This window comes from Phaenicophaeus curvirostris, chromosome 19, assembly GCF_032191515.1.
Source record: "Phaenicophaeus curvirostris isolate KB17595 chromosome 19, BPBGC_Pcur_1.0, whole genome shotgun sequence".
Classification (NCBI taxonomy): Eukaryota; Metazoa; Chordata; class Aves; order Cuculiformes; family Cuculidae; genus Phaenicophaeus; species Phaenicophaeus curvirostris.
Window position 1 is genome coordinate 14,175,694 of NC_091410.1, and position 21,811 is coordinate 14,197,504.

General features: G+C 57.5%; 3 protein-coding genes and 1 long non-coding RNA gene across 4 annotated transcripts; 2 read left to right on the forward strand and 2 right to left on the reverse strand.

Moving 5' to 3' along the window:
* Nucleotides 1-472: 472 nt before the first annotated feature.
* On the forward strand, nt 473-5,680 carry LRRC59 (leucine rich repeat containing 59). The gene is made up of 7 exons (XM_069872694.1): nt 473-588; nt 1,061-1,120; nt 1,969-2,127; nt 2,439-2,543; nt 3,246-3,318; nt 4,199-4,372; nt 4,880-5,680. Exons 1-7 carry the CDS (start codon nt 487-489, stop codon nt 5,119-5,121), a joined length of 915 nt encoding a protein of 304 aa, XP_069728795.1. The 5' UTR covers nt 473-486; the 3' UTR covers nt 5,122-5,680.
* Nucleotides 5,681-7,225: 1,545 nt separating this feature from the next.
* EME1 (essential meiotic structure-specific endonuclease 1) lies at nt 7,226-11,349 on the reverse strand. Its single transcript, XM_069872937.1, has 8 exons — nt 10,434-11,349; nt 10,224-10,351; nt 9,943-10,032; nt 9,384-9,505; nt 9,019-9,145; nt 8,407-8,522; nt 7,835-8,024; nt 7,226-7,607 (listed from the first exon to the last, which is right to left on the reverse strand). The coding sequence occupies exons 1-8, from the start codon at nt 11,347-11,349 to the stop codon at nt 7,431-7,433; spliced, it is 1,866 nt and encodes a 621-aa protein (XP_069729038.1). The 3' UTR covers nt 7,226-7,430.
* Nucleotides 11,350-11,649: 300 nt separating this feature from the next.
* Nucleotides 11,650-14,656, forward strand: MRPL27 (mitochondrial ribosomal protein L27). Its single transcript, XM_069872512.1, has 4 exons — nt 11,650-11,701; nt 12,641-12,763; nt 13,439-13,506; nt 14,225-14,656. The coding sequence occupies exons 1-4, from the start codon at nt 11,680-11,682 to the stop codon at nt 14,429-14,431; spliced, it is 420 nt and encodes a 139-aa protein (XP_069728613.1). The 5' UTR covers nt 11,650-11,679; the 3' UTR covers nt 14,432-14,656.
* Nucleotides 14,657-16,054: 1,398 nt separating this feature from the next.
* LOC138728857 (uncharacterized) lies at nt 16,055-18,995 on the reverse strand. Its single transcript, XR_011338781.1, has 3 exons — nt 18,530-18,995; nt 17,268-17,432; nt 16,055-16,216 (listed from the first exon to the last, which is right to left on the reverse strand). It is a non-coding gene; the product is annotated as an uncharacterized lncRNA (long non-coding RNA).
* Between the last annotated feature and the right edge of the window lie 2,816 nt (nt 18,996-21,811).

Below are 21,811 nucleotides of genomic sequence, written 5' to 3' on the forward strand. Positions count from 1 at the left end.
TGAGGGTCCCTGTCCCGGTGCGGGTGCCGGTGCTCTGCGGGGGTCCCGGTGCGGAGGTCCCTGTCCCGGTGCGGGGGTCCCGGTGCTCTGCGGGGGTCCAGGTGCGGGGGCCCCGGGGCGGGTCCCGGGGCGGGTCCCGGTCCCGGGGCGGGGGTCCCGATGCGGGTCCCTGTCCCGGTGCGGGGGTCCCTGTCCCGGTGCGGGTCCCGGTGCGGGGTCCCTGTCCCGGTGCGGGGGTCCCGATGCGGGTCCCTGTCCCGGTGCGGGGGTCCCTGTCCCGGTGGGGGTCCCGGTGCTGGGGTCCTGGCGCGGGGACCCTGTCCCGGTGGGGGTCCCGGTGCTGGGGTCCCGGCGCGGGGTCCCTGTCCCGGTGCGGGTCCCGATGCTCTGCGGGGGTCCCGGTGCGGGGGTCCCGGCGCGGTGCGGGGCGCGGTTCCCCGCGGGGCCGGCAGGGGGCGCTGGTGGCGGGGCGGGCCCGGGGCGGCCATGGCGCGGGGCGGGCGGGCGCTGAGCCTGCGGGACAAGCTGGACGGGAACGAGCTGGACCTGAGCCTGTGCGGGCTCAGCGAGGTGCCCGTGCGGGACCTGGTGAGCGGGGACGGGGGGGGGCGGGGGGAGGTGCTGCGGGGAGCCAGCGGTGGCCGGGGGGTGGGGGGCCAGATGCGCCGCGGGGAGCCAGATGTGGGCAGGGAGCCAGATGTGCTGCAGGATGGGGGGGGGGGGGGGCAGATGCGAATAAGAGGGGGCAGATGCGGGAGGAGAAGCAGCCCGAGGGGGTGTCCGATGCGCTGTGCGGGGCTGGATGCGCCGGGTGCGTTTGTTCCCCAGCCCGCAGGGACCCAAATCGCCTCGGGCAGGGGGGTTTGCGCCCCGCCGGCCCCCGGTTTGGGGGAAAACGCTGCTTTTAGACGCAAAATCTCAGCCCAGACGCGAGGGGTGAGCTCAGGGGGCCGGACCCGCTGACGTGGACGAGAGCGCAGGGGCTGGAGCCGCCGTGGCAGCGGGGGGGGAGGCGGCGGCAGCGCCACGAGGGTGATTTGCTGCTTTGTGTCCCTCTCAGGCCGCTCTTCCGAAAGCCACCGTGCTGGATTTGTCCTGCAACAACCTGGTGTCCCTGCCGGTAAGGGGCTGGGGAGCCCTGCGGGGGGGGAGGCTGCTGGGGAGGGTCCGGGGGGGACACGGGAGATGCCACGCTGGCAGCACCGGGTCATGCCCGAGGGGGTTAAACTGGGGGGAGGGTGAAGGATCCTCCAGCCCAGGGGTCCCCCCGTGGGGACAAGACCCGCTCCCGGTCCCTGTCTCTGTTGTGTTCCCCTATATCACCTCGTCTGTCTGTCTGTCGGGTGTTTTCTGTCTCCATCAGAGGAGGAGAGGGAATTCCCTCCCTCAGAGCTTTGTAGCTAGGAGTGCAGAGGACGCTATGGGGATAATCCAAGGGCTGGAGAACCTCCTGTGCAAGGACAGGCTGGGAGAGTTGGGATTATTCAGCCTGGAGAGGAGAAAGCTCCAGGGAGACCTTAGAGCAGCTTCCCTTACGGAAAGGGGCTCCAGGAGAACTGGAGAGGGGCTCTGGATCAGGGAGGGCAGGGAAACGATGAGAGGGAACAGTTTTGAGCTGAAAGAGGGGAGATTTACTCATATCTTGGCTCAGAAACGTTTTGCTGTGAGGGTGGGGAGGCCCTGGCCCAGGCTGCCCAGAGCAGGGGTGGCTGCCCCATCCCTGGAGGGGTTCCAGGCCAGGCTGGATGGGGCTTGGAGCCCCTGATCCAGTGGGAGGTGTCCCTGCCCAGGGCAGGGGTGGGACTGGATGGGCTTTGAGGTCTTTTGTGACCCCAGCCATTCCACAATTCTCTGATTTGTGACTCTCGTAAGGTGCAGGCTGTCACTGCTATCACCGTGTACTCCCTGCAGAGTTCCTCCCCTAAGGTGCTGACCAGGCTTTCCCTTGTTTTTCTGTTTGGGTTTTAGTCGGATTTCTGCAGTTTGTCCCATCTGGTGAAACTGGATTTGAGCAAAAACCGTCTCCAGCAGCTGCCCTTGGACTTTGGCCGCCTGGTCAATCTGCAGCACCTGGACCTCCTCAACAACCGTTTAGTCACCCTGCCGGTCAGCTTCGCGCAGCTCAAGGTAACGCTGTTTGCCGAGCGGTTACGTAAAGCTTTGGGATGCTGCCCAGGGTCTCGTGATCTTTCTCAAGTTGGTTTTCCGAGTAAAGCGTCCATCCTGCTGACCGCCCATTCCAAAACCCCGCTGGCTCTGCACCACAGCGCAGGGGGAATCGTCTCCCACCTCTTGAAAGCATCTCAAGCTACCTGCTTCTCTCCCGTAGCTGTTTCATTCATGTAACAACAGAGTAGTTCTTTGCTCCTGCTTGCGATCCCTTAAAGAATCGCAGGACTGTGCTCTCACAGCCTCCCCTTTGTCGTCCCTTCCTGCAGAACCTGAAGTGGCTGGATCTGAAGGACAATCCCCTGGATCCTGTCCTGGCTAAGGTAGCAGGAGACTGTCTGGATGAGAAGCAGTGTAAACAGGCAGCTGTCAAGGTAAGGAATCCACTTTTATGCTTTTTCCCCCTCACTCGGCTTTGCTGGCAGTGCTTCCCCCTCGTTTTGCTCAGCAAGCAGGGTGGCTGCTGCAGAATTTGAAGCTCCTTCAGCCAGCCAGGTGCAGGTTTGCTGCACTGAATCCTGTGCCGCCGTGCGTGTGGAGAGGGGACCCGGGGCTGAGCAGGGCTCTCCTCTCTCAGTCTGGGGCCAGCACTGCCCTCGTCCCTCCCTCAGAGCTCTGTAGTGAGTTGAGGAGTCCAAGAGAGGCTGTGGAGAGGATTGGAGAGCTGGAGCACAGTCGGGTTCTTCTATTAGGGGAATCAGGAGCAGACTAACTGCTGGGTGCCAAAAAACAGAGGCAGAATCAGCCAAAATAATCCACGTTTAGCCTTACGGTCCAGAGCACAGAAATCTCTGGAGATGCTCAGGCAAACTATGGGCTCACATCAACACAAGCGTTCTGTGTCCCTCCATACCAGCTCACACCAGCATGGCATGTTTGGTTTTTAACGGAAAGCTCCGTTTCTAACTGCAAAGATTGATGTGGGAGGGTGCGAGTGCTCTTCGGAGTTGGGATAAGTCGGGGCTGGCGATCAGCCCCAACTGACCATCCTCACCTACACTCCCCTGTTCCCTCCTGAACTGGCCGTGCCGCCAGCCTCCCGCGGAGCCCTTGAGGTGTTTTCTTGGACCTTGCAGGTGCTGCAGCACATGAGAGCCATCCAGTCCGAGCAGGACCGACAGCGGCAGCGGAAGCTCCAGGCAGAGCGAGGTGAGCGCTCGGAGCCCTCGCACGCTGTCTCCCTTAGGCACCCAAACACACCCATCGCCATCCAAAAACTCTCAAACTCCCTAACTCTCAAAGTCCTGAGGACTCAGGCAGCAGTAGAAAGGCTGGAGGGAGAAAGACAGTGGGGGATAACTGGGACTGCTTACCTGAATAATAGCTGCATCTCCAGATGGGATGTACGATAGGTTACCTATAAAAATACAGAAGAGCACGGGATTTATTTTAAGGGAAGCCTAACCCCAAGGGAGTGAAATGCAAGGTATGTAATTTTGAAGAAACAACCCACAGATAAAAGAGGACATGGAGCTGTTGGAATGAGTCCAGAGGAGGCCACGGAGATGATCCAAAGGCTGGAGAACCTCCCGTACAAGGACAGGCTGAGAGAGTTGGGGTTGATCAGCCTGGAGGAGGCTCCAGGGAGACCTTAGAGCAGCTGCCAGGAAAGCTGGGGAGGGGCTCTTGATCAGGGAGGGCAGGGACAGGACAAGGGGAACAGTTTTGAGCTGAAAGAGGGGAGACTGAGGCGAGATATGAGTAAGAAATGTTTTCCTGTGAGGGTGGGGAGGCCCTGGCCCAGGCTGCCCAGAGCAGGGGTGGCTGCCCCATCCCTGGGGGGGTCCAAGGCCAGGCTGGATGGGGCTTGGAGCCCCTGATCCAGTGGGAGGTGTCCCTGCCCAGGGCAGGGTGGGGACTGGGTGGACTTTGAGGTCCCTTCCAACCCAAACCATTCTGTGATTCTATGATAGTTATTTGATTTGTTTCCTCATTCCAATTGGGACCCAATAACCACGTAAGAGGGAAGAAAGCAATGAAAATCCTTTACATTAAGTAAGGAAAAAAACCCCTTCTTATTAATCCCCAGAAATGGAGAAGAAACGTGAAGCAGAACAGCGAGCAAAGGAGGCTCAAGAGAGAGAACTGAGGAAGCGCGAGAAGGCAGAAGAAAAGGAGCGCAGGAGGCGGGAGTACGATGCTCAGAAAGCTGCAAAACAGGAGATGGAGAAGAAAACTAAAAAAGAAACAGCACAAACCCGAAGTAAGTAACGTCCCCTGGGGGTGGGATTGCGTCAGACTCCATCTCATCCCCTTTCAGTGCTGCTAGATGTGCTTTTATGCAGCCCAGGTACTGCAAGGTGGGGGAGGCAGGGAGGGAATGTGTAGGAGTTCCAGTAAGCTCTGCTGCTGTGCTTTGCTCCTGACAAACTGCAAGAGCCAGAGAGTTCTTCAGCTGTCCCGCAGGAGAACTCCTTCCTCATTTTTTGTGTACTGAACCATACATGCAAAACCAGACCCTGTGCAATGCAGAGGTGCTTTGCACCCTTTTCACCGATGCCCATGGAACAAAATCTTAAAGTTTTCACACTAAATAGTTAAATCCTGCGCATCTACTTATCAATCACATTCAAGTGATGAAAACTCATGACAAAAGAACTGCAGGCAGGCTGAAGCACCTGACCTGAACAGCTCCATTTCGGAACACGGACCGTTAAAGGTATTTGATTCATTTCTCACATTCTCTGTGTCATAAACATTCTCGTTGCAGAGCCCACCTCCAGCTCCCGTCCCGCCCAGCCGCCCCGGCACAAGTCCTCGTGGTCGCGGTCGGTGCTGCGGGTGCTGCTGCTCGCGCTGCTCTGCGTCCTCTGCACCCTGGCCGCCTGCAAGCTGACGGAGCTGCAGCGCCAGCCCGTGTGCGTCAGCGTCAACGCGCTCTACGAGGACGTGGTGGCCGCTCTGCAGAACCACAAAACCCTGCAGAACATGCTACACCAGAACTCGCACTAGCGATCGTCCTGGACGGGCACTTGCTTCGTCGGCGTCTCCCTCCACCATCTATGCAGCCAGAATTCCTATGGAATTGCCCTCTGAGGAAACTGCTTTTAACCAGTCGGCATCGGTTTGCTGCTCCGCTCGCCACCGAGCAGCCCTCGTTCAGATCATCTTTGCTGTGCATGTTTCGCGGTCGGCCTGTAACTCCCATTATTTGCTCGCATTAACCTAAACTTGTTAACACCTCTTGTATGATTCTCTTACCTCCAAGGGACGGTCACCTGGATTGCGAGGTACGGAACGCTGCCGAGCAATAGGAGCAGAAAAAGCCAGCCCTCGCGTTATCGGCAGCGATAGCTCTGTCTGGAGGCAGGTTTTTAATTCCTCCCCGCTCCTCGCCGTCATTTCTATTTGTGCTAAAGTCGGTGATGTGGCTGTATGGGAATGAGGGTCAGTCCCGCTCCAGGACCGATGACCGGCGCGGGGGACGGCTGCGCATCCACAGGGTGGAGCGAAGAAGCTGATGTGCTATTGGAAAGAGCTGAGAATTTTCAATACAACAGTTTTCGCAGCAGTTTGTCTGACCTGGATGTTTGTGTTGCTAACACAGTTCTGGTTTTAATGAGGTTTTTTTAGAAACTGCCCCAAGTGATTTCTGGGTGCACTTATTTTAACCGGCTCGTGCCAGCAAAGCGGCTGCAGCTTAGGAGGGGCCTCCGGCTGGTCTTGGGGGAGGTTTTATGGCTGTGACAAGAGAGGGGTGTCTGATGAGAGCTGCTGGCTTGAGGTGGCACTGGGAACAGGGCACACTGGGCGGGCAGGGGAGGGTTTCACCTTGGGCCACTGGGAGGTTCGGTGCCGCGCACCAAGAGGGAAAAAACCTCACCTGTGCATTGTTCATAGCTTTCTCACAGAGAAAAGCAAACAGGAACTTGTCACCTCCTTAAAGGCCTCATGAATACTAAACCAAAGTGCTCACCTAACGTTGAAGTGCAGGATTCCAGGAACATCCAGGTCCCGTCCTGCATCACCCCCCAGAATCACTCCCTTTCTTCAAATACCTGGAATTACTGCTGGTAAAAGCAGTGCCACGAGGAGATAATCTATAATATTTCACACCCAGGCCACGATGAGAGCAGAAAGCCTCCACCTTTTAGTAACCCAAAGACAAGGCTGCAGTTCCCGAGCTCCACAGAGAGAAAAGCAGCTGTGAACTCTGGGAAAGGAAGGGAAGGCAGCCTGGCTCTGGCTGAGCAGGGTGGGTGTTTCCTGAGCTTCCTTTACACAGCTTTAGGCTTTGCTTTTGCCATCTAGCTCACCACAGCCCTTACAGGTCCTTGCTTACTGTCCAGAAGTGTTCAGAGACACAGCAAAGAACATTCGAAGCGACATTTCCTCCCTGCAGCCACTCCATGCACTTTGCCACCTAGGAGAACGAGCTTAGGCTGGCGAAGGCCAGTTCACCAGTTCTGGTCAGGGGCGCAGCGCTGGTCCCCAGGCTCCGGCTGAGCGCCTGAAGCCCCATCCCGGGTGGATCATCCTTCATCCCAGGCAGCACAGGAACTTCCCACGCTGGATGCGGTTCAGCTCGCTCTCGGCACTCATCTCTGTAAGTGCTGCAGTCGCAAAAGCCCTCGACTGTCCTTGTGCGCACACAAGCGCTAACGGCTTCGTTAGCCGGGCGAGCACGCTCCCCAATCTCATTAAAAGCAAGCTTTTTCTGCCAACTGCTCAGACCTCATCATTCCAGCACATGTAATCAGATTTCAAGCCCCTCTGTAGATTAAACCGTCTGGAGGCTGAATCAGGGCAGGCTTAATTTGTATCTGAAAATTAGTCTTACTCATTCCCATCTGCCACAATGGAAAACTGAGTCTCTTCTGTGAGGTAAAGTTCTCCCACCCTGCTGGAGCGTTGCTGGGGGCAGCAGTGGGATTTTCCACTGCGGAGATGGAAGAGGACGTGCAGTTCTGGACAGCAGCAGCGAGTGTTCCTTTCAGCAGATGACACCCGTCTGTGCTCGAGATGGCGTGGTAAGAAGCAAAGATCATTATTATTATTCAAAATAATTTATTTTCTAAGAAGACAAATAATGGAATCATCAGTACCATCAGCCCTGTCCAACTTGTGCTCATAGGGAAGATCTTTCTGGAGTAAATGCCAGCCATTCAGTGATTTCATCCAATTTCCTTCTACAATGAAGTCCAAATATGTTTTAAGTCTTTAAACCAGGATCGACAACTCCATTCGTTATCCAAGCACTTCCTCCCAGAAGGAAGCTGAATCCTTAAACCAGGCAAACAGTAAAATCCTCGTTCCCTGGGCTATCCAGGGCCATCCAAGAGGAGATTGGGATCGTGGGAAGTCATCTGCAGATAGACGCGTCGGGAGAGTTCGGGTCCGATCCGCCGGGAAGTGGCTGTCACGCCGTCCCCACGGTGCACAGGGATGTCAGCCAGCAGGCTCACCCGCTCCTGCTCCGAGGAGCATCTGTCGTAGGCCTGAAAGCAACCCAAAGGAACAAGGGTATCACCCGTTTCCATCTGTTGCTCGACATAAGCAACCATCCCACACCCCTATGACTACTCCGCACGCTTGTTTTTCACCCGGTCTCTCCCCAGATCCCACCTCATACAGAATCCTTGTGCCAGTGAAATGATTTCCTCCGCTCACTTCACAGCTGCTGGCTGCCCGCACGCAGTGCTCGGTGTTCCCGAGGGATCCTCACCTGTATCAGCAGCAGAGGAGAAGGGTACGCAGACACAATAGCCTCGGCCATGGCTGGGCTGACACGGTTAAATTGCTGTATCTGCCTCTTCCAGACTTGGAAGAGCCCCTTCCCGGAACGATCCACCCTCACTCCTCCGCACCACGACTTCTCCAGGTAGAAGGAGAGCCCTGTGTTCTCCCGCTCTCGCCTACAGAGAACAAGGAATGGGAATGAGTGTGAGACAACGAGGCTATGGAGAAAATCCTGTCCCTGCTCTGCTGTCCCCTAGCCAGAGACAGAGCCATTTCTTGCTCCGAGCTGTTACAGGCACTGCTGGCAAAGTAAATACTAAAATTTGACCCTATGACATTCATTACTGATTTCTGTGTTTAAGATCCAGATTTTCTACTGGATAAAAACCCAACCCTGTTCTTGGGAGCGTTAGCAGCTGCTCTGTGCTGCCTGCTCCGTAAAACCCATGAACCTATGTGGTCCTGAGGTGCAGCCACATACCTGCTGCTCCCTCCCGCTCCCTGTGAGCACGCAGCCCCTCCACAGAGGGAACCACCAGACCTCCTCCACGGACTCACTTGTATGGAGCTTCGGCTACAGCTTTGGAGAACATCCTGACAAACTCCCCCAGCTCCTCCCAGCTCTCAAAAGTGGAGACTTGCACTTGTCTGTCCAGCTGCAGATCCACCAGGGCCTGTCAACAGCATTGGGAACAACACACGGAACAATTACGCTTCCCACATCTAACTCCGCTCCTGTCTGAAACAAAAAACGGTCACAAGAAGGGTCCTTGGTGCAGGACAGGAACGTGGACTCTCCCTGTTTTGGGAATGGGTCATTATGGCATTCAAACATTCCGGGGCGACCCATCTTGGCCCAGTGAATGCTGGTTTAGCAGCATTTCTGCCGCCGCGGGGACCGACCTCGAGGCAGCACGGATGCGCTGGGCAAGTGACCCACAAAGGGCGTGAGATGCTGATAAAGATGGACAGCAGAATCATGGCGAATGAGACATCAGTCCACGGGAAAGCAGGACCATGCCTGAAGAGCAGGGAAAAGAACCCAAACAGCTCCATCCACAGACACAGGGACTCACAGAGGCCAAATCTCCCATCCAAGGAAGTGTGCGATTGGGTCAAGCATTCACATAAGAGCAGGCAGCAAGAGATGTCTCTTTTAACGGTACTCACTTCCTCCATGTCCATTTTGGTGATGTCCAGGCCAGAACCCTTGGATTTCCTTTTTCCACGCTTTCCCTGTTCCCCTCCTTGCTTTCCACTTGCTGCTGCCTGTCGCAATGTCTTTTTTGACTGAGACCTAAGAAGAGTAAAGCAGGGCTGGGAGTTCCTGCACTTCCCTGGGCGTTTGCCATCGGTCACCATGGGGTCGGGCTGGATGGACCTTGGCATCTGCTTTGACACAATGAGTGGAGCAGCTCTTGGGGGGAACACCTCTCATGCTCCAATCTCTGCTAGCAGGAATTAGCGTAAACACCCACAGTATTTTACAAAGCCAGAGACAACAGAGAAACATTTAGAGGGGGAAAACGTTTAACCTGAAATAATTTTCTACTCCTGCTACTGCCAGCGCCAAAATTTTCCCAGGCATTTTCTCCGTGGCACGAGCTACATAGCTCTGCAGGGTCTCCCCCCGTCCATCCACACAGCCCAGAGCCTCCTGCAAAGATCAGAGAAAAGGAGTTGAACCACCCTGAGGGAAACGTGGGAGCGCAGCAGCCTGTGGCCCCGATTCTGCAGCTGGGTTTGCACATGGAAAAGCCCGTTCACACAGCTCCTCGGCGGCAAGTGGGCAACGCTGGATCCGGTGTAAATTTATGGCAGAGAAATAAAAATACAAATAAAACCCCCACTTGATCAGATGTCACCACTCCAAAAATCTGTGAGCAATTGGAACTAGGAAAGAAAGCTGCTCAGAGCTTTGCATTACACAGCCCTGGTGGTTTTGACGCACTCATGGCCTCAAAAACCAGATTCATGGTTTGCTGCAAGTCTAGCTCCATCCCCCAGCCAAACATTCTCACCATGGAAAGGGAGGACAAACCCAACCCTCGCAGCCCATCCTGTTCCAGAGCACAAAACAATCAGCACTCTCACTTGTTTGTAGTTGTGAATCATAGACAAAAACTCCTCGAGGCAAAGCAGAACAAGGACATTTGGTTCCTCTGTCCATTTCTCTTCTTCTGCCTGTCCAGGGAGGAAAACAAACAGCCAGAGCAACAGTCTGTTCATAATCCACTCCAACCAGTGCTCCCACTTACTCCTCGAGGCCGGGAGGAGATGAGAGGGCATTTATTTGTATTGTTAAATATCATTACTAACAAATGCAAATAAAAGAGGGAGAAAAGGGCAAGAACATAAAGACTTGGCTCACACACCTGGGCTGACACACTTTTTCTCCTCCAGGTGATGCTGCAGGGAACATCCTGGTCCTCCACCACGCAGGAATAGTTTGCAGCCTGCAAAGCACTAAGGACATGTCCACCACCCTCCACCTGTAAGAGAACTGAAATGGGTGCCTGGGTCAGGCCTCCACGGCAAGAGCCCACCGGCGATACCAGGCAGAAGCACGCTGTGAGGACAAACACCTGAATCCAGCACCACCGTTATGTACTTCTGGCACTCCCCCGGGCGCTGGGCCTTCAGCCTCATGGCCAAGGCCCTCTTCCTCTCTTTCTCCTCCTCCTGCTGCCTCCTCCGCTCCTCTCGCTCCTTCCTCCTCTGCCACGCAGCCTGGGCGAGCGCTTCCCTGTCCTTGGGGCAGTATCTTGGCTTCTTGGGAGCAGGAGACGTCTCCGAGCTAGCCAGGGGCCGACCAGGCTGGACAGTGGAGTCAGACTGGGATGCTGGCAGCAGGCACAAGGACAGCCGGTCAGCACTGTGCGTGACACCTTGTCTGCCACAAGATACATCTCCAGACGGCACCAGGGCTCCGAGGCACCTTGAACTGCCACAAGCCAGTGAGTCAGCACCAGCACCAAGGCTGTCTCCTCCGGATGCAACCCCACCGCCTGGCTGGGGGGACCGAGAAGCTGCTCCCCTCCTTCCTTCCACTCTTCGCTTGATCCTCTCAGCCAGAGGAATGACCTCTATCACCTCCTCTTCTTCCTCCTCCTCCTCCTTCAACTCCTCCACCTCATCCTCCTCCAATGCCACCACCTCCTCCTCCAGCTCCTTCAACCTCTCCACCTCATCCTCCTCCAATGCCACCACCTCATCATCCTCCAGCTCCTCCAACTCCTTCAACTCCTCCACCTCGTCCTCCTCCAATGCCACCACCTCATCCCCCTGCAGCTCCTCTACCTTGTCCCCAACCTCCTCCTCTTCCAGCTCATCCTCCATCACCTCCTTCTCCTTCCTTTCCTCCTCCTCCTCACTTTCACTGCTCATCACCACAACCCCCGCTACCACCCTCCCCAGAGCCCTCCGGCTGGGCTGGGGCAGCACCGAGGGCTGCAGCAAGGAAGCCAAGGTGGGCAGCTCCTCTTCATCGCTCTCCACCATCTCCCCCCCCTCCCACCTCGCTCTTCCCTTTTGCAGCGAAGCCCCAGGCGCTTGAAATAAATGGAGCAAGCAGCCCCGGACGTGAATGGCGCGCGAGACGCTCGTTATGAATGGGCGGGAGCGACGCCCTTTATGAATGGGGCGAGCAGCGCCCCCTGATGGGAACCGCGCTGTGATTGGTCCGTGAGGGCGCGCGGCTGGAGGCGATTGGTCCGAACGCGCGCGAAAAGCGCGCGTTCGGACCAATCGCCGCCAGCCGCGCGCGCATGCGCGCCATGCGCCGGAAGTGACGTATCCCTTCCCAACCGGAAGAGACGCTAAGGGGCAACAATGGCGGCGGCTCAGAGGCTGTGTGAGTGACCTCCAGCTTCCACCCCGCGGCGGGGTGGGGTGTGAGCCCTAAGGGAGGGGCCTTACCGGTCGCGCAGGGTCGTAGGCGTGCGCTGTTGGTTCAGCGGGTGTTGAAAAACGGGAGATTGAAATGAGATCCTAGGGACAAAATGTTCTCCTGTGACGGTGGGGAGGCCCTGGCCCAGGCTGCCCAGAGCAGGGGTGGCTGCCCCATCCCTGGAGGGGTTCAAGGCCAGGTTGGATGGGGCTTGGAGCCCCTGATTCAGTGGGAAGCATCCCTGCCCATGGCAGGGAATGGAACTGGATGGGCTTTGAGGCCCCTTCCAACCCAAACCATCCAGTGATTCTTTGAATATCTCACTTCAATCTCCCCTCTTTCAGCTGAAAACCATTCCCCTCACCCTATCCCTGCCCTCCCTGATGCAGAGCCCCTCCCCAGCTTTTCTGGAGCCCCTTTCAGCACTGGAAGCTGCTCCAAGGTCTCCCCAGAACCTTCTCTTCTCCAGGCTGAACAACCCCAACTCTCCTGGCCTGTCCTTGTACAGGAGGTGCTCCAGCCCTCAGATCATCTTTGTGGCCTCATCATGTGGGAAGGTGCCTTGAGTGGTTTAGAGCATGATCTGCTGAGAGCATGGTCAAATCTGACGTGGGGCTGAGCTTTGGAGGGCTTTACTGTAGACTCATAGAGTACTTTTTGGAAGGGACCTTTACCAGTTATCCAGTCCTGCAGAAGCAGCAGCTATTTTAACCAGATCAGGTTGCTTAAAGCCCCATCCAGCCTAACCTTGCAAGGGTCCAGGAATGGAGCCTGGAAGTACTTTATTCTCAGAGCTTTGCTGTTTTTAAGCTTATTTTAACTCTCAGCCTTTAGCTCTGAAAGCAGAAAGGGCACGTGATAAGTTTTTCTCACCCACCATTGTTGTTCTTTCTCCCTACCCAGTTCTAACGGCTCCACAAACCACCCTGCTCGCTGTCAGATGCGCTTCTAAGAAGTCTGGGGGCAGCTCAAAAAATTTAGGTGGCCGCAGCCCTGGCAAGCGTTACGGGTACAAAAAAGTAGAAGGTAGGTCTGAGAATCCGCTTATATTCGTGCTTCACTGCGTTCCTCACAGCTCCTGGCCTGGTCTGGGTCCTAGGGGTTGGGCATCTCAGGGCTCTTTGAAGAAAAACGAAAGGGGAGGCTCAGGGAAAACTACTGGGCAGGGTGAGTCAGCGAGCAGCCAGCCAGAGCTGCCAGTGAAGGGCGTACTTTGATTCCAGCTTTGCCTCGGGAGCGCCTGGAGGGAGGTTCGCTGCGGGGCACCCCGTACGTGCGCTTTTCCCCCACGCTGTGTTGAAAAGCCGAGCATTTTCACTGTTGACAAAGGGGAGAATTATGAGGCTCAGCAGAAGCCAAAGTACAGCTTCTTGCAGCTGAGTGCTCAATAATTATTAGCTTTGCTGATGAAAACCTACTGATTTAAAAGGTAATAAAACAAATGTCGTCAGCAGCCAGAAAATGCCAGGTACCCTGGCAGTAACCTTTTCAGAGACCAGAGCTGCGCTTTGCCATTGTGCATCAATTGCCCTTTATTTCCTGCTAACAGCATTCTTGTTTAGATGCTTTTAGCTTTTAAAGTTACTTTTCCTTGGAACGTTCCCACAGAAAGCTGGGCTTTGTAAGTCTTGGAACCACTCGTGTTCTGCCAGGGCTTCAGGAGCTCTGTTTCTCCGCAGCCTGACTCTTGCTCTGTTGCAGGAGCGTTCGTGCACGCAGGCAACATCTTGGCTACGCAGCGGTTGATACGCTGGCATCCCGGAGCTCACGTGAGTTGCTTCACCATCTCTTCTGTGGTTCTTGAAGAAGAGCAGCCCACAGAGTCCTGTACTTGGTGCCTCCCCTCTTTCCAGCTAGTTCAAATTTTCTTACTTATGTAGAATCATGGAATGGTTTGGGTTGGAAGGCACCTCAAAGCCCATCCAGTCCCCCCCCTGCCCTGGGCAGGGACCCCTCCCATGGATCAGGGGCTCCCAGCCCCATCCAGCCTGGCCTTGAACCCCCCCAGGGATGGGGCAGCCACCCCTGCTCTGGGCAGCCTGGGCCAGGGCCTTCCCACCCTCACAGGCAAACATTTCTTCCTCATATCTCGTCTCAATCTCCCCTCTCTCAGCTGAAAATTGTTCCCCTGTGTCCTGTCTTATCCTGAAATTGGGTGTCACTACCTGGTATTTTGTAGTCTGTGAGCCTGCTCAGAGTCACACCCGTGCTCACAGGACTCAGAAAAGGACTGAAAGTTAAGGATATCCCCACCCACCTTTGTAACCTCACTGGGTTCTTGTGTTTTGGGGTGGAAACAGGGTCCCCTCCCCTGCGATCAGCACCGCCACACACTGATTGCTGGAAGCAAAGTGTGAGGTTCTTTTACTTTAAAATACAAAGCAACAGATGCTGTTGAAGCCAGGATATCGGACGATGCAGACCCACCATCAGATCTGCTTTCGCGTGGACCTGCACCCTTTTCTAACCCTCGTCCTCCTCTCCCAGGTGGGGATGGGCCGTAACAAGACCCTCTACGCCCTGGAGGACGGGATTGTCAGGTACACCAAGGAGGTTTATATCCCCCAGCCGCGCAGCAGCGAGAGCCGGGAGGTGATCTGCCGCCTGCCCAAAGGAGCAGTTCTCTATAAAACCTTTATCAGCGTTGTCCCCACTGCAGAAGTAGGAAGCTTTAAACTGGTCACCATGCTCTGAGCCTCCTGCTCGATAGAGACGGATGGGGAGGAGCGGTGGGACAGAGCGCTCCAGCTGGACTGGCAGCTGAGGACAGGAGCAGTCTAGCTCAGAAGATACCGTTTCAGGACTGTGTTTTCTTGCCCCCAAAGCACACATGGTCAGTGCTCGGGCACCGGGAGTGCCTGCTGGCATTGCTACGTGTGTTTAATAAATGCTGTGGGGCTACTGGAGGTCTTGGCTGTTCCTGAAATGGGTTACCTATGTTTGTGTGGTATCCAGAGCTGCTTTCCTCTGGAGAACCTGTTCCCTTGTGCCACTGGATGCATTCTCCCTGCGATTGCTGTTATGTCAGTGCTTGTCCCACCAATCATTCCCTGTGCATATTTTCACTCATTTTTAGATATTACCATTACATTTGTACCTTAATTCAAAATATTGCAGAGCAGATCCTTTTCCAGTTGGATTCTGTGCATCCCAGGAAGCCAGATTTTCCCTTCTGCCTAACTCACCTCAATAATTAACTCAAATATCTGAAGGTGTTCCATTTCCTGGCAGACGAGGGACATTCAAACTTGTGAAGTGAGCTCCTGACTAATTCTGGAGCGCCCGGTGAGATCCGCAGGTCTGGGGCAGGGTTTGAAGCTCAGTGGTTGCAGGTGTATCAGAAAGCCCTAATCCAGAGACTTATCCTTTTGTCTTCCCTGAGTCATTCTGTGATATTTTGGAGCTTATGTTGCTCAAAAGAAAGGAGCCCAAAGGCCCTGTGGCCAAACTGACCTCATTTTATCTACAGGTTTGTAAACAAATAGAAATTTGGGCTCTGCGGTAGAAAAAAGGTTATGGAGTCAATGGTGTAAGGCTGCCAGTGCTGGCACTACTGGACCGTCTGCTCTGCAGAGGAGGAGAGAATGGGCCAGCCATGCCTGTCTGCCTTCGCTTCTTGTTCCTCACAGGCACCACCAGGCGTTTTCTCCATGATTCTGTCCTTTCCCAGAGTGTGTATCCAGTCCCACGGTTCTTCTTGGCGCTCAGTATTTGTGTGCTGCCGGGGACACAGCCCTGAGTCGTCTCCCCATCGCTCTGCAGTCCGTACGGAGCTGCCCTGAGCCACTCTCACACCGTTGCTGTGAGAGTGCAGAGCGATGCTCCAGTACAGATCCATCCTGCCACTCACAGCTGAGGATTCCCACTTGCTAGCTGATACACCCATAAAGTAAAACATTATAACCTAAGAAAGAAGTGACGTAGCACAACGTGGCCACTGTCTGAGGTCGGATCCTTGGCACGCAGGCAGCGCATCCCTCACAGAGGTCCAAAACTCCAGCTGCCTGGATGAGCTCTGGCTGAGCAGGCCCTCACCTCGTCTTTGCCCTGTGTGGAAGCAGCTGCTCCATCGCCCTTGGTAACAGTGCGTTTGCTGGAGAAGAGCGAGCAACATCCCTGGCTGCTCTGCTCCGAGCACAGTCCCCAGCGGCGGCTCCCGTGTGTCCTTGTGCTGCGGGAGGGACCGATCCGGCGGCGGGGTCTGCCTCGCCTGTGTCTTGGTAGAGGGCGAATTTGGTGGAGGTCTGAGTTCCAGCCGCTCCCTGCGGATGAGAAGGAGGGCACAGGCACTTTTATAGCTGACAGCACGGGAGGACGTGGCACGGGGGGTGCCTACACGTCTGTGTTGCGCTGAGTCCGGTAGCCGAGAGGCGCCTGGAAAGGGTCTGGCACTCCACGTCTGTCCAAGGTCTCTGAGATCATCCCCGTCCCTGAGAAAGCTGGAGGATGCCTCAGAGCGTGCTCGTAGGGAGGTGGCAGCTACAGAGAGAGAGAGGGAGAACAGAACATTACAGCTGATCAGAAATAACCCGGAGATGATCCCACCTCTTCTTGCAGAGCGGATGACAGAGCTCCCAGCCACCACCCGCCCGACACCGGATCCCTGCAGTCAGCACAGGGAGCCGGTAGCACCTGGAAAACGAACACTCGGAACCGGCCTGTGACACGGCAGGGCAGAAATCCACTGGGAAGGCACATCCCTCCCGCTCCCCTCTCACACTCTCTGCCAGGTTCCTGCTCCTGTCCCCCTGCAAGGACCTGACACTGCAGTTTCTCTATCCCTGGGGCTCCCCTGCACCCTGGGTGCTCTGGTTTCAGGGCAGGCATCATCAGTTACAGCTCCGAACACCAAGGGCAGGCGCTGACCATGCCCAGAGGCTTTGAGCCCCCTGATCCATGGGAGGTGTCTCTGCCCGTGGCAGGGGGTGGGACTGGATGGGCTTTGAGGTACCTTCCCATCCAAACTGTTCTATGATTCTACTTATTTATGGTCAGACTTAAAGGCTCCAAAGCCAGGTAAATCAGTGAACCTTTAGTGCTCTGCTCAGGATTTCAAATGTTTAGTCAGCGAGGTCTCTGCTCAACAGGAGCCTCCTGGGCTGCTGCTGCGGACGTGCTTGGCAGATGCACTCGCTTTTCTCTATTGCAGGACTGCAAATCTTAAACGTCGTTAACAGGCAAAGCCTTTTGCTCATAAATCAGCCATAAACACTTCAAGGTAATAGTGAGGGGTCTCCCAGAGGTGTCCTGCATGGAACGAGAAACCATGGAAGCCTTACAGATCTAAAAATAACATTCCCAGCTCAGGCTTGTCCCGAGCAGATGATCCAAAGCGCACCGGGAGAGATCGATTATTAACCAGCACAAAAGGAGCCTCTTGGTACACTCTGTGCCCTTCCCAGAGATAAAGGCTATCGGAGGAAGGCAATTCCAGAGAACAGAGTCCTCAGCTACTGGAAATCGCTGAAGCAAGACCCAGATATGACCGGAGCGGGGCCTCCCCCGCCGGGTGCAGGGAGGGAGCGCTCACCTCCTGGGCAGGCTCTGCCCACAGCCCGAACCGCTCGGCGATCATCTGATGGATTTCCCGCTGGCGATCTTTCTTCCGCACGCTCTCGTAGCTTGGCAAGCGGGGCTGCTCCCAGGAAGGCAGCTGGTAGCTGCTGGGGCGTCCCACGCAGAACAGCTCGTCTCCCTGGAAATGCCCAGCCCGGGAGAGAAAGGTCAGCACAGTCGTGGCTCTGGAATGTCATGGTCTGGTGCCACCTGCACTCACTGCAGAGTTCAAAGTTGTGGGTGCCCTTCTTGAACTGTGAGTGAGGAAGTCTCCGCTCCCAGGAGGTAATTAAACCGTGGAGGTGTTTAAGAGACAAGTGGATGAGGTGCTGAGGGGCACGATTTAGTGATTGATAGGAATGGTTGAACTCAATGATCCAGTAGGTCCTTTCCAACCTGGTGATTCTATGATCCTAAAACCTGCTTTGTGAATCCTAGAACCATGCAATGGTTTGGGTTGGAGGGGAGCTCAAAGTCCATCCAGTCCCACTCCTGCTGTGGGCAGGGACCCCTCCCATGGATCAGGGGCTCCGAGCCCCATCCAACCTGGCCTTGAACCCCTCCAGGGATGGGGCAGCCACCCCTGCTCTGGGCAACCTGGGCCAGGGCCTCCCCACCCTCACAGGAAAACATTTCTTCCTCATATCTCATCTCAATCTCCCCTCTTTCAGCTGAAAGCTGTTCCCCTTTTCCTGTCCCTGCCCTCCCTGATCAAGAGCTCCTCCACAGCTTTCCCAGAGCCCCTTTCATAGCTGGAAGCTGCTCTAAGGTCTCCCTGGAACCTTCTCCAGGCTGAACAACCCCAACTCTCCCAGCCTGTCCTCACGCAGGAGGTTCTCCACCCCTCAGATCATCTCTGTGGCCTCCTCTGGATTCACTCCAACAGCTCCATGTCCTTCCTGTGCTGAGGACTCCAGATCTGAACCACAGGACTCCAGGTGGACTCTCACCAGAGCAGAGCAGAGGGGCAGAATCCCCTTCCTCAAGGTCCTGAGGGAATCACCTGCCACTTCACGCCCAAACACCTCAGGGCACCACAGTGTCCTCTGTAGCATCTCTGCTCTCCTCCCCAAAGGTTGTTACATACCAGCAACACCTCCCACGTTGCTCCTGCACCTTCTCCCGTGCCCTAGGAGCTCCCCAGGTCCCTGTAACCACGGTCCCTTCCCAAGCAGATCTGGATCATCCCCGCCATTTCCCCCGGACCCCGGCTCGTGGCAGGGTCCCCGCTGTCACCTGCAGTCCAGGGTTCTCGGCAGCGCTCTCCAGGTGCGACGCTCCACGCTGGGGCCCCACCAGCCTCTGGCTGCTGCTGAAGTACGGGGGAGGGCGATCCTGGAACGAGAGGGGCCGGGGGGGAGGAGGAGGTGAGCAGAGCGGAGATCCCTCACATCCCACCCGGCAGCGAGGGGAGCTCAGCCGGGGCAGCCTGGGAAGGGGGACCCTGGGCAGGGTTGGTGGCTACGGCTGACGGGGACAGTGGCCACGGCCAGCAGGGATGGGGCTGGCAGCCTGATCCTGGAGCAGGGCTGCATCCGGACTCAGCAGAAAGATCTCTCTTTGGAGACATCAAAAACCCCACACCAACAAGCCCACTAGTGCAGGTGAGAGCTCCATCACATGCTCAGCGTTACAGGATGTAAACACTTATCTACTGAGAGTCATATCAGGATAGCGTGGTGAGCAAAGGGGCAGAGCCGTAGCTGTCCTGCTCCCGAGCCGTCCTGCTCCAGCTGAGCTCAATCCCTGACACGGCGTTGAGCAACCACAGGGATCCCTTCCATGGAGGGCAGCCTGGACTCGAGCTCCAGGCCGTTCCTCGCTCTCAGCAAAGCTCCAGCCCTGCCAGCAGAAACCCCGAGAGTCCCAGAGCAGCCTGGGAGCCTGTGAATGACAGTTTCCTTTTGCTCTTAACAACCGAGGAACCGTTTGTCTTGGAGCCTCGGCACAATGAGAGAAGCTGCAGGAAACAGGGATGGCAGGAGGTGCGATCGTTTGTTTTAATCACTAATTAACACAACCAGCACCTGCCTGAAAGCCGTCTCGCGCCACTGCAGCCGCTCCACTGATGGAAACGCATCCATTGCTTTTCCATTTATAGTTCCCAGCGTCCCCGTCCATCTGTCCACAGCCCTTGGCTAGAGGCGCGACGCCGTCTCCGTTAACCACCCACCCGAGAGCCCGGCGAGCGCCCAGTGCCCGCTCTGCGGCTCACGGCTCGTCCCGCACAGCGGCTCCGCGGGGCGAGGAGCGCGGTGCCCAGGCCCTCGTGTCCCGGACAGAGGGCAGGGAGGGAGATGGGAAAGCAGCGGATGCGGCGAAGCGGGCAGCGCAGCCTGTTCCTCCTATGACTTTCCCAGCCCGAGTCTCTCCGTCCCCGCAGCCGAGACGGGGTGTCCCCTCTCCTCCCGGAGACTCCCGAGCGGTGCCCGCTGCCCTCCCCTTGCAGCCAACTCTGGGGCCTTTGGTAGCCGAGCTTTTCCCTGGCTGAGCACGCTGCTCCCTTTCCATCCCCGGCTTCCCTGCTGGAAAAGCAGCCCTGGGAAATCACAGCGGCGGGCGCAGCAGCTTTGTGCGGCTTTGTGTCTCGCTGCTGGACGAGAGAGCCAGCGGCCGGGGCTGCGAGCGCTTTGTCTGCCCTCACCACGCGCTCCCAGCCCCGTCCCTGCTGAGCCCCGTCCCCGCGAAGCGGAGCTGGCCCCACACACGGTGTTCCGAGCCCTGCGGAGCCGTGCGGGGCTGGGGAGCCCGAGCTGGGGCTCGGGGACCTGATCCCACCCGCGGGGGCACAGCCGGGATGGAGCTTTGGGGCGAAGCGGGAACGAGGAGGAGGCAGAGCCTGAGTTTGCTCGAGGTCACGGGATTGTAGCAGGTCCCGAGCTGGAAGGGACTCACGGAATCCAGCTGCTGTCCCCGCACAGGGCACCTCAGCGCCCACCCCGCGGGGCTGGGGGGGTGGGAAGCGCTGCTGGGATATCGTCCGGCTCGGGGCTGTTCCTGCTTCCCTGGGAGCTGGTCCAGGGCTCCACCGCCCTCGGGGGAAGAACCTTCTCCTGCTGCCCCCCGCCCCGAACTCCCCCCCCCCGGCACCTCCTGCCGTTCCCTCGGGCCCCATCGGCTGCCGGGGAGCGGAGGCGCCGGGGGGCCCCGCGGGAGCCCCCGAGGGACACTCACATACTGGCTGGGGGTCTGGAACAGGCGGCAGGAGCAGAGGAACTGGCAGCACAGCGGGTCCCGGTGGTAGAGGAGCAGCAGGAGGATGAGGATGGCCACGATGAAGACGGAGGTGGACACGGCTGCGGGGGGGGAGAAGAGGCGGCGTGAGCAGGTGGCCCCGGGGCTTCCCCGCCGCCCGCCGGGGGTCTCGGCGAGGAGCAGCGCGGAGAAGCCCCGGGGAGCGGCTCGTTGCCGGCCTCGCGGCTCCGGGACCCACGGGGACCCCGGGACACCGAACCGGGGACGGCGGAGCCGCTCCCGCCGGGACGCCGGATACAGAACCGGGACCCCGGAGCCGCTCGCCCCCCGCGGCCGCCACTCACTCGCCGCGATGACGATGGCCAGAGCGCTGCTGTCCATGGCCGCGGCGGCAGCCCCGCCGGGATGCGCCATCCCCGCAGCGCCGGGACCGGGACCGCGGGGGGGGGAGAGGGGCGTGGCCTGTAGGGGGCGTGGCCTGTAGGAGGGGGCGTGGTTTGAGACTGGAGCACGCGTGTCCTGCAGCGTGGTGGGCGTGGCTTGTAAAGGGGGGCGTGGCCAGCGCCCCCGCTCCGGTCCCCGCCCCCCCCGGGGAGCAGCAGCCCCGGTTCAGACCCGCCCCCCGGTGCCCATTAATCAGCTAATTACCGCGCACACCCGAGCGCGAGGCGAGCCCAGCAGCCCTCCGCAGCGCCCGCTGCCCCGGCCCGAGGGACCCGAATCATAGAATCACCAGGTTGGAAGAGACCCACCGGATCATCGAGTCCAACCATTCCCATCAATCACTAACCCATGTCCCTCAGCACCTCGTCCACCCGTCGCTTAAACCCCTCCAGGGAAGGGGACTCAACCCCCTCCCTGGGCAGCCTCGGACACTGCCCAATCACCCTTTCTGTGAAGAATTTTTTCCTAACGTTCAGCCTAAACCTCCCCTGGTGGAGCTTGAGGCCATTCCCTCTTGTCCTGTCCCCTGTCACTTGGAAGAAGAGGCCAGCACCCTCCTCTCCACAACCTCCTTTCAGGTAGTTGTAGAGAGCAATGAGGTCTCCCCTCAGCCTCCTCTTCTCCAGGCTAAACACCCCCAGCTCTCTCAGCCGCTCCTCGTAAGACTCGCCCCCCCCGAGGCGCCCCCGACCCCCCAAGCAAGCCCACCCGGTGCCCGGGGCACGTTCCCTCCCTCCCCGGGCTGGCAAAGCCTCTGGCAGCCCAGCAGCTCCCTCGCCCCTTCCCCAGACTCCACAGACGCCAGCCACGCAGCACGGCAGACAGAGATGTATTTAGGGCGCGGTTGCATATTTAAGACAACTTTACATGATGCTCCCG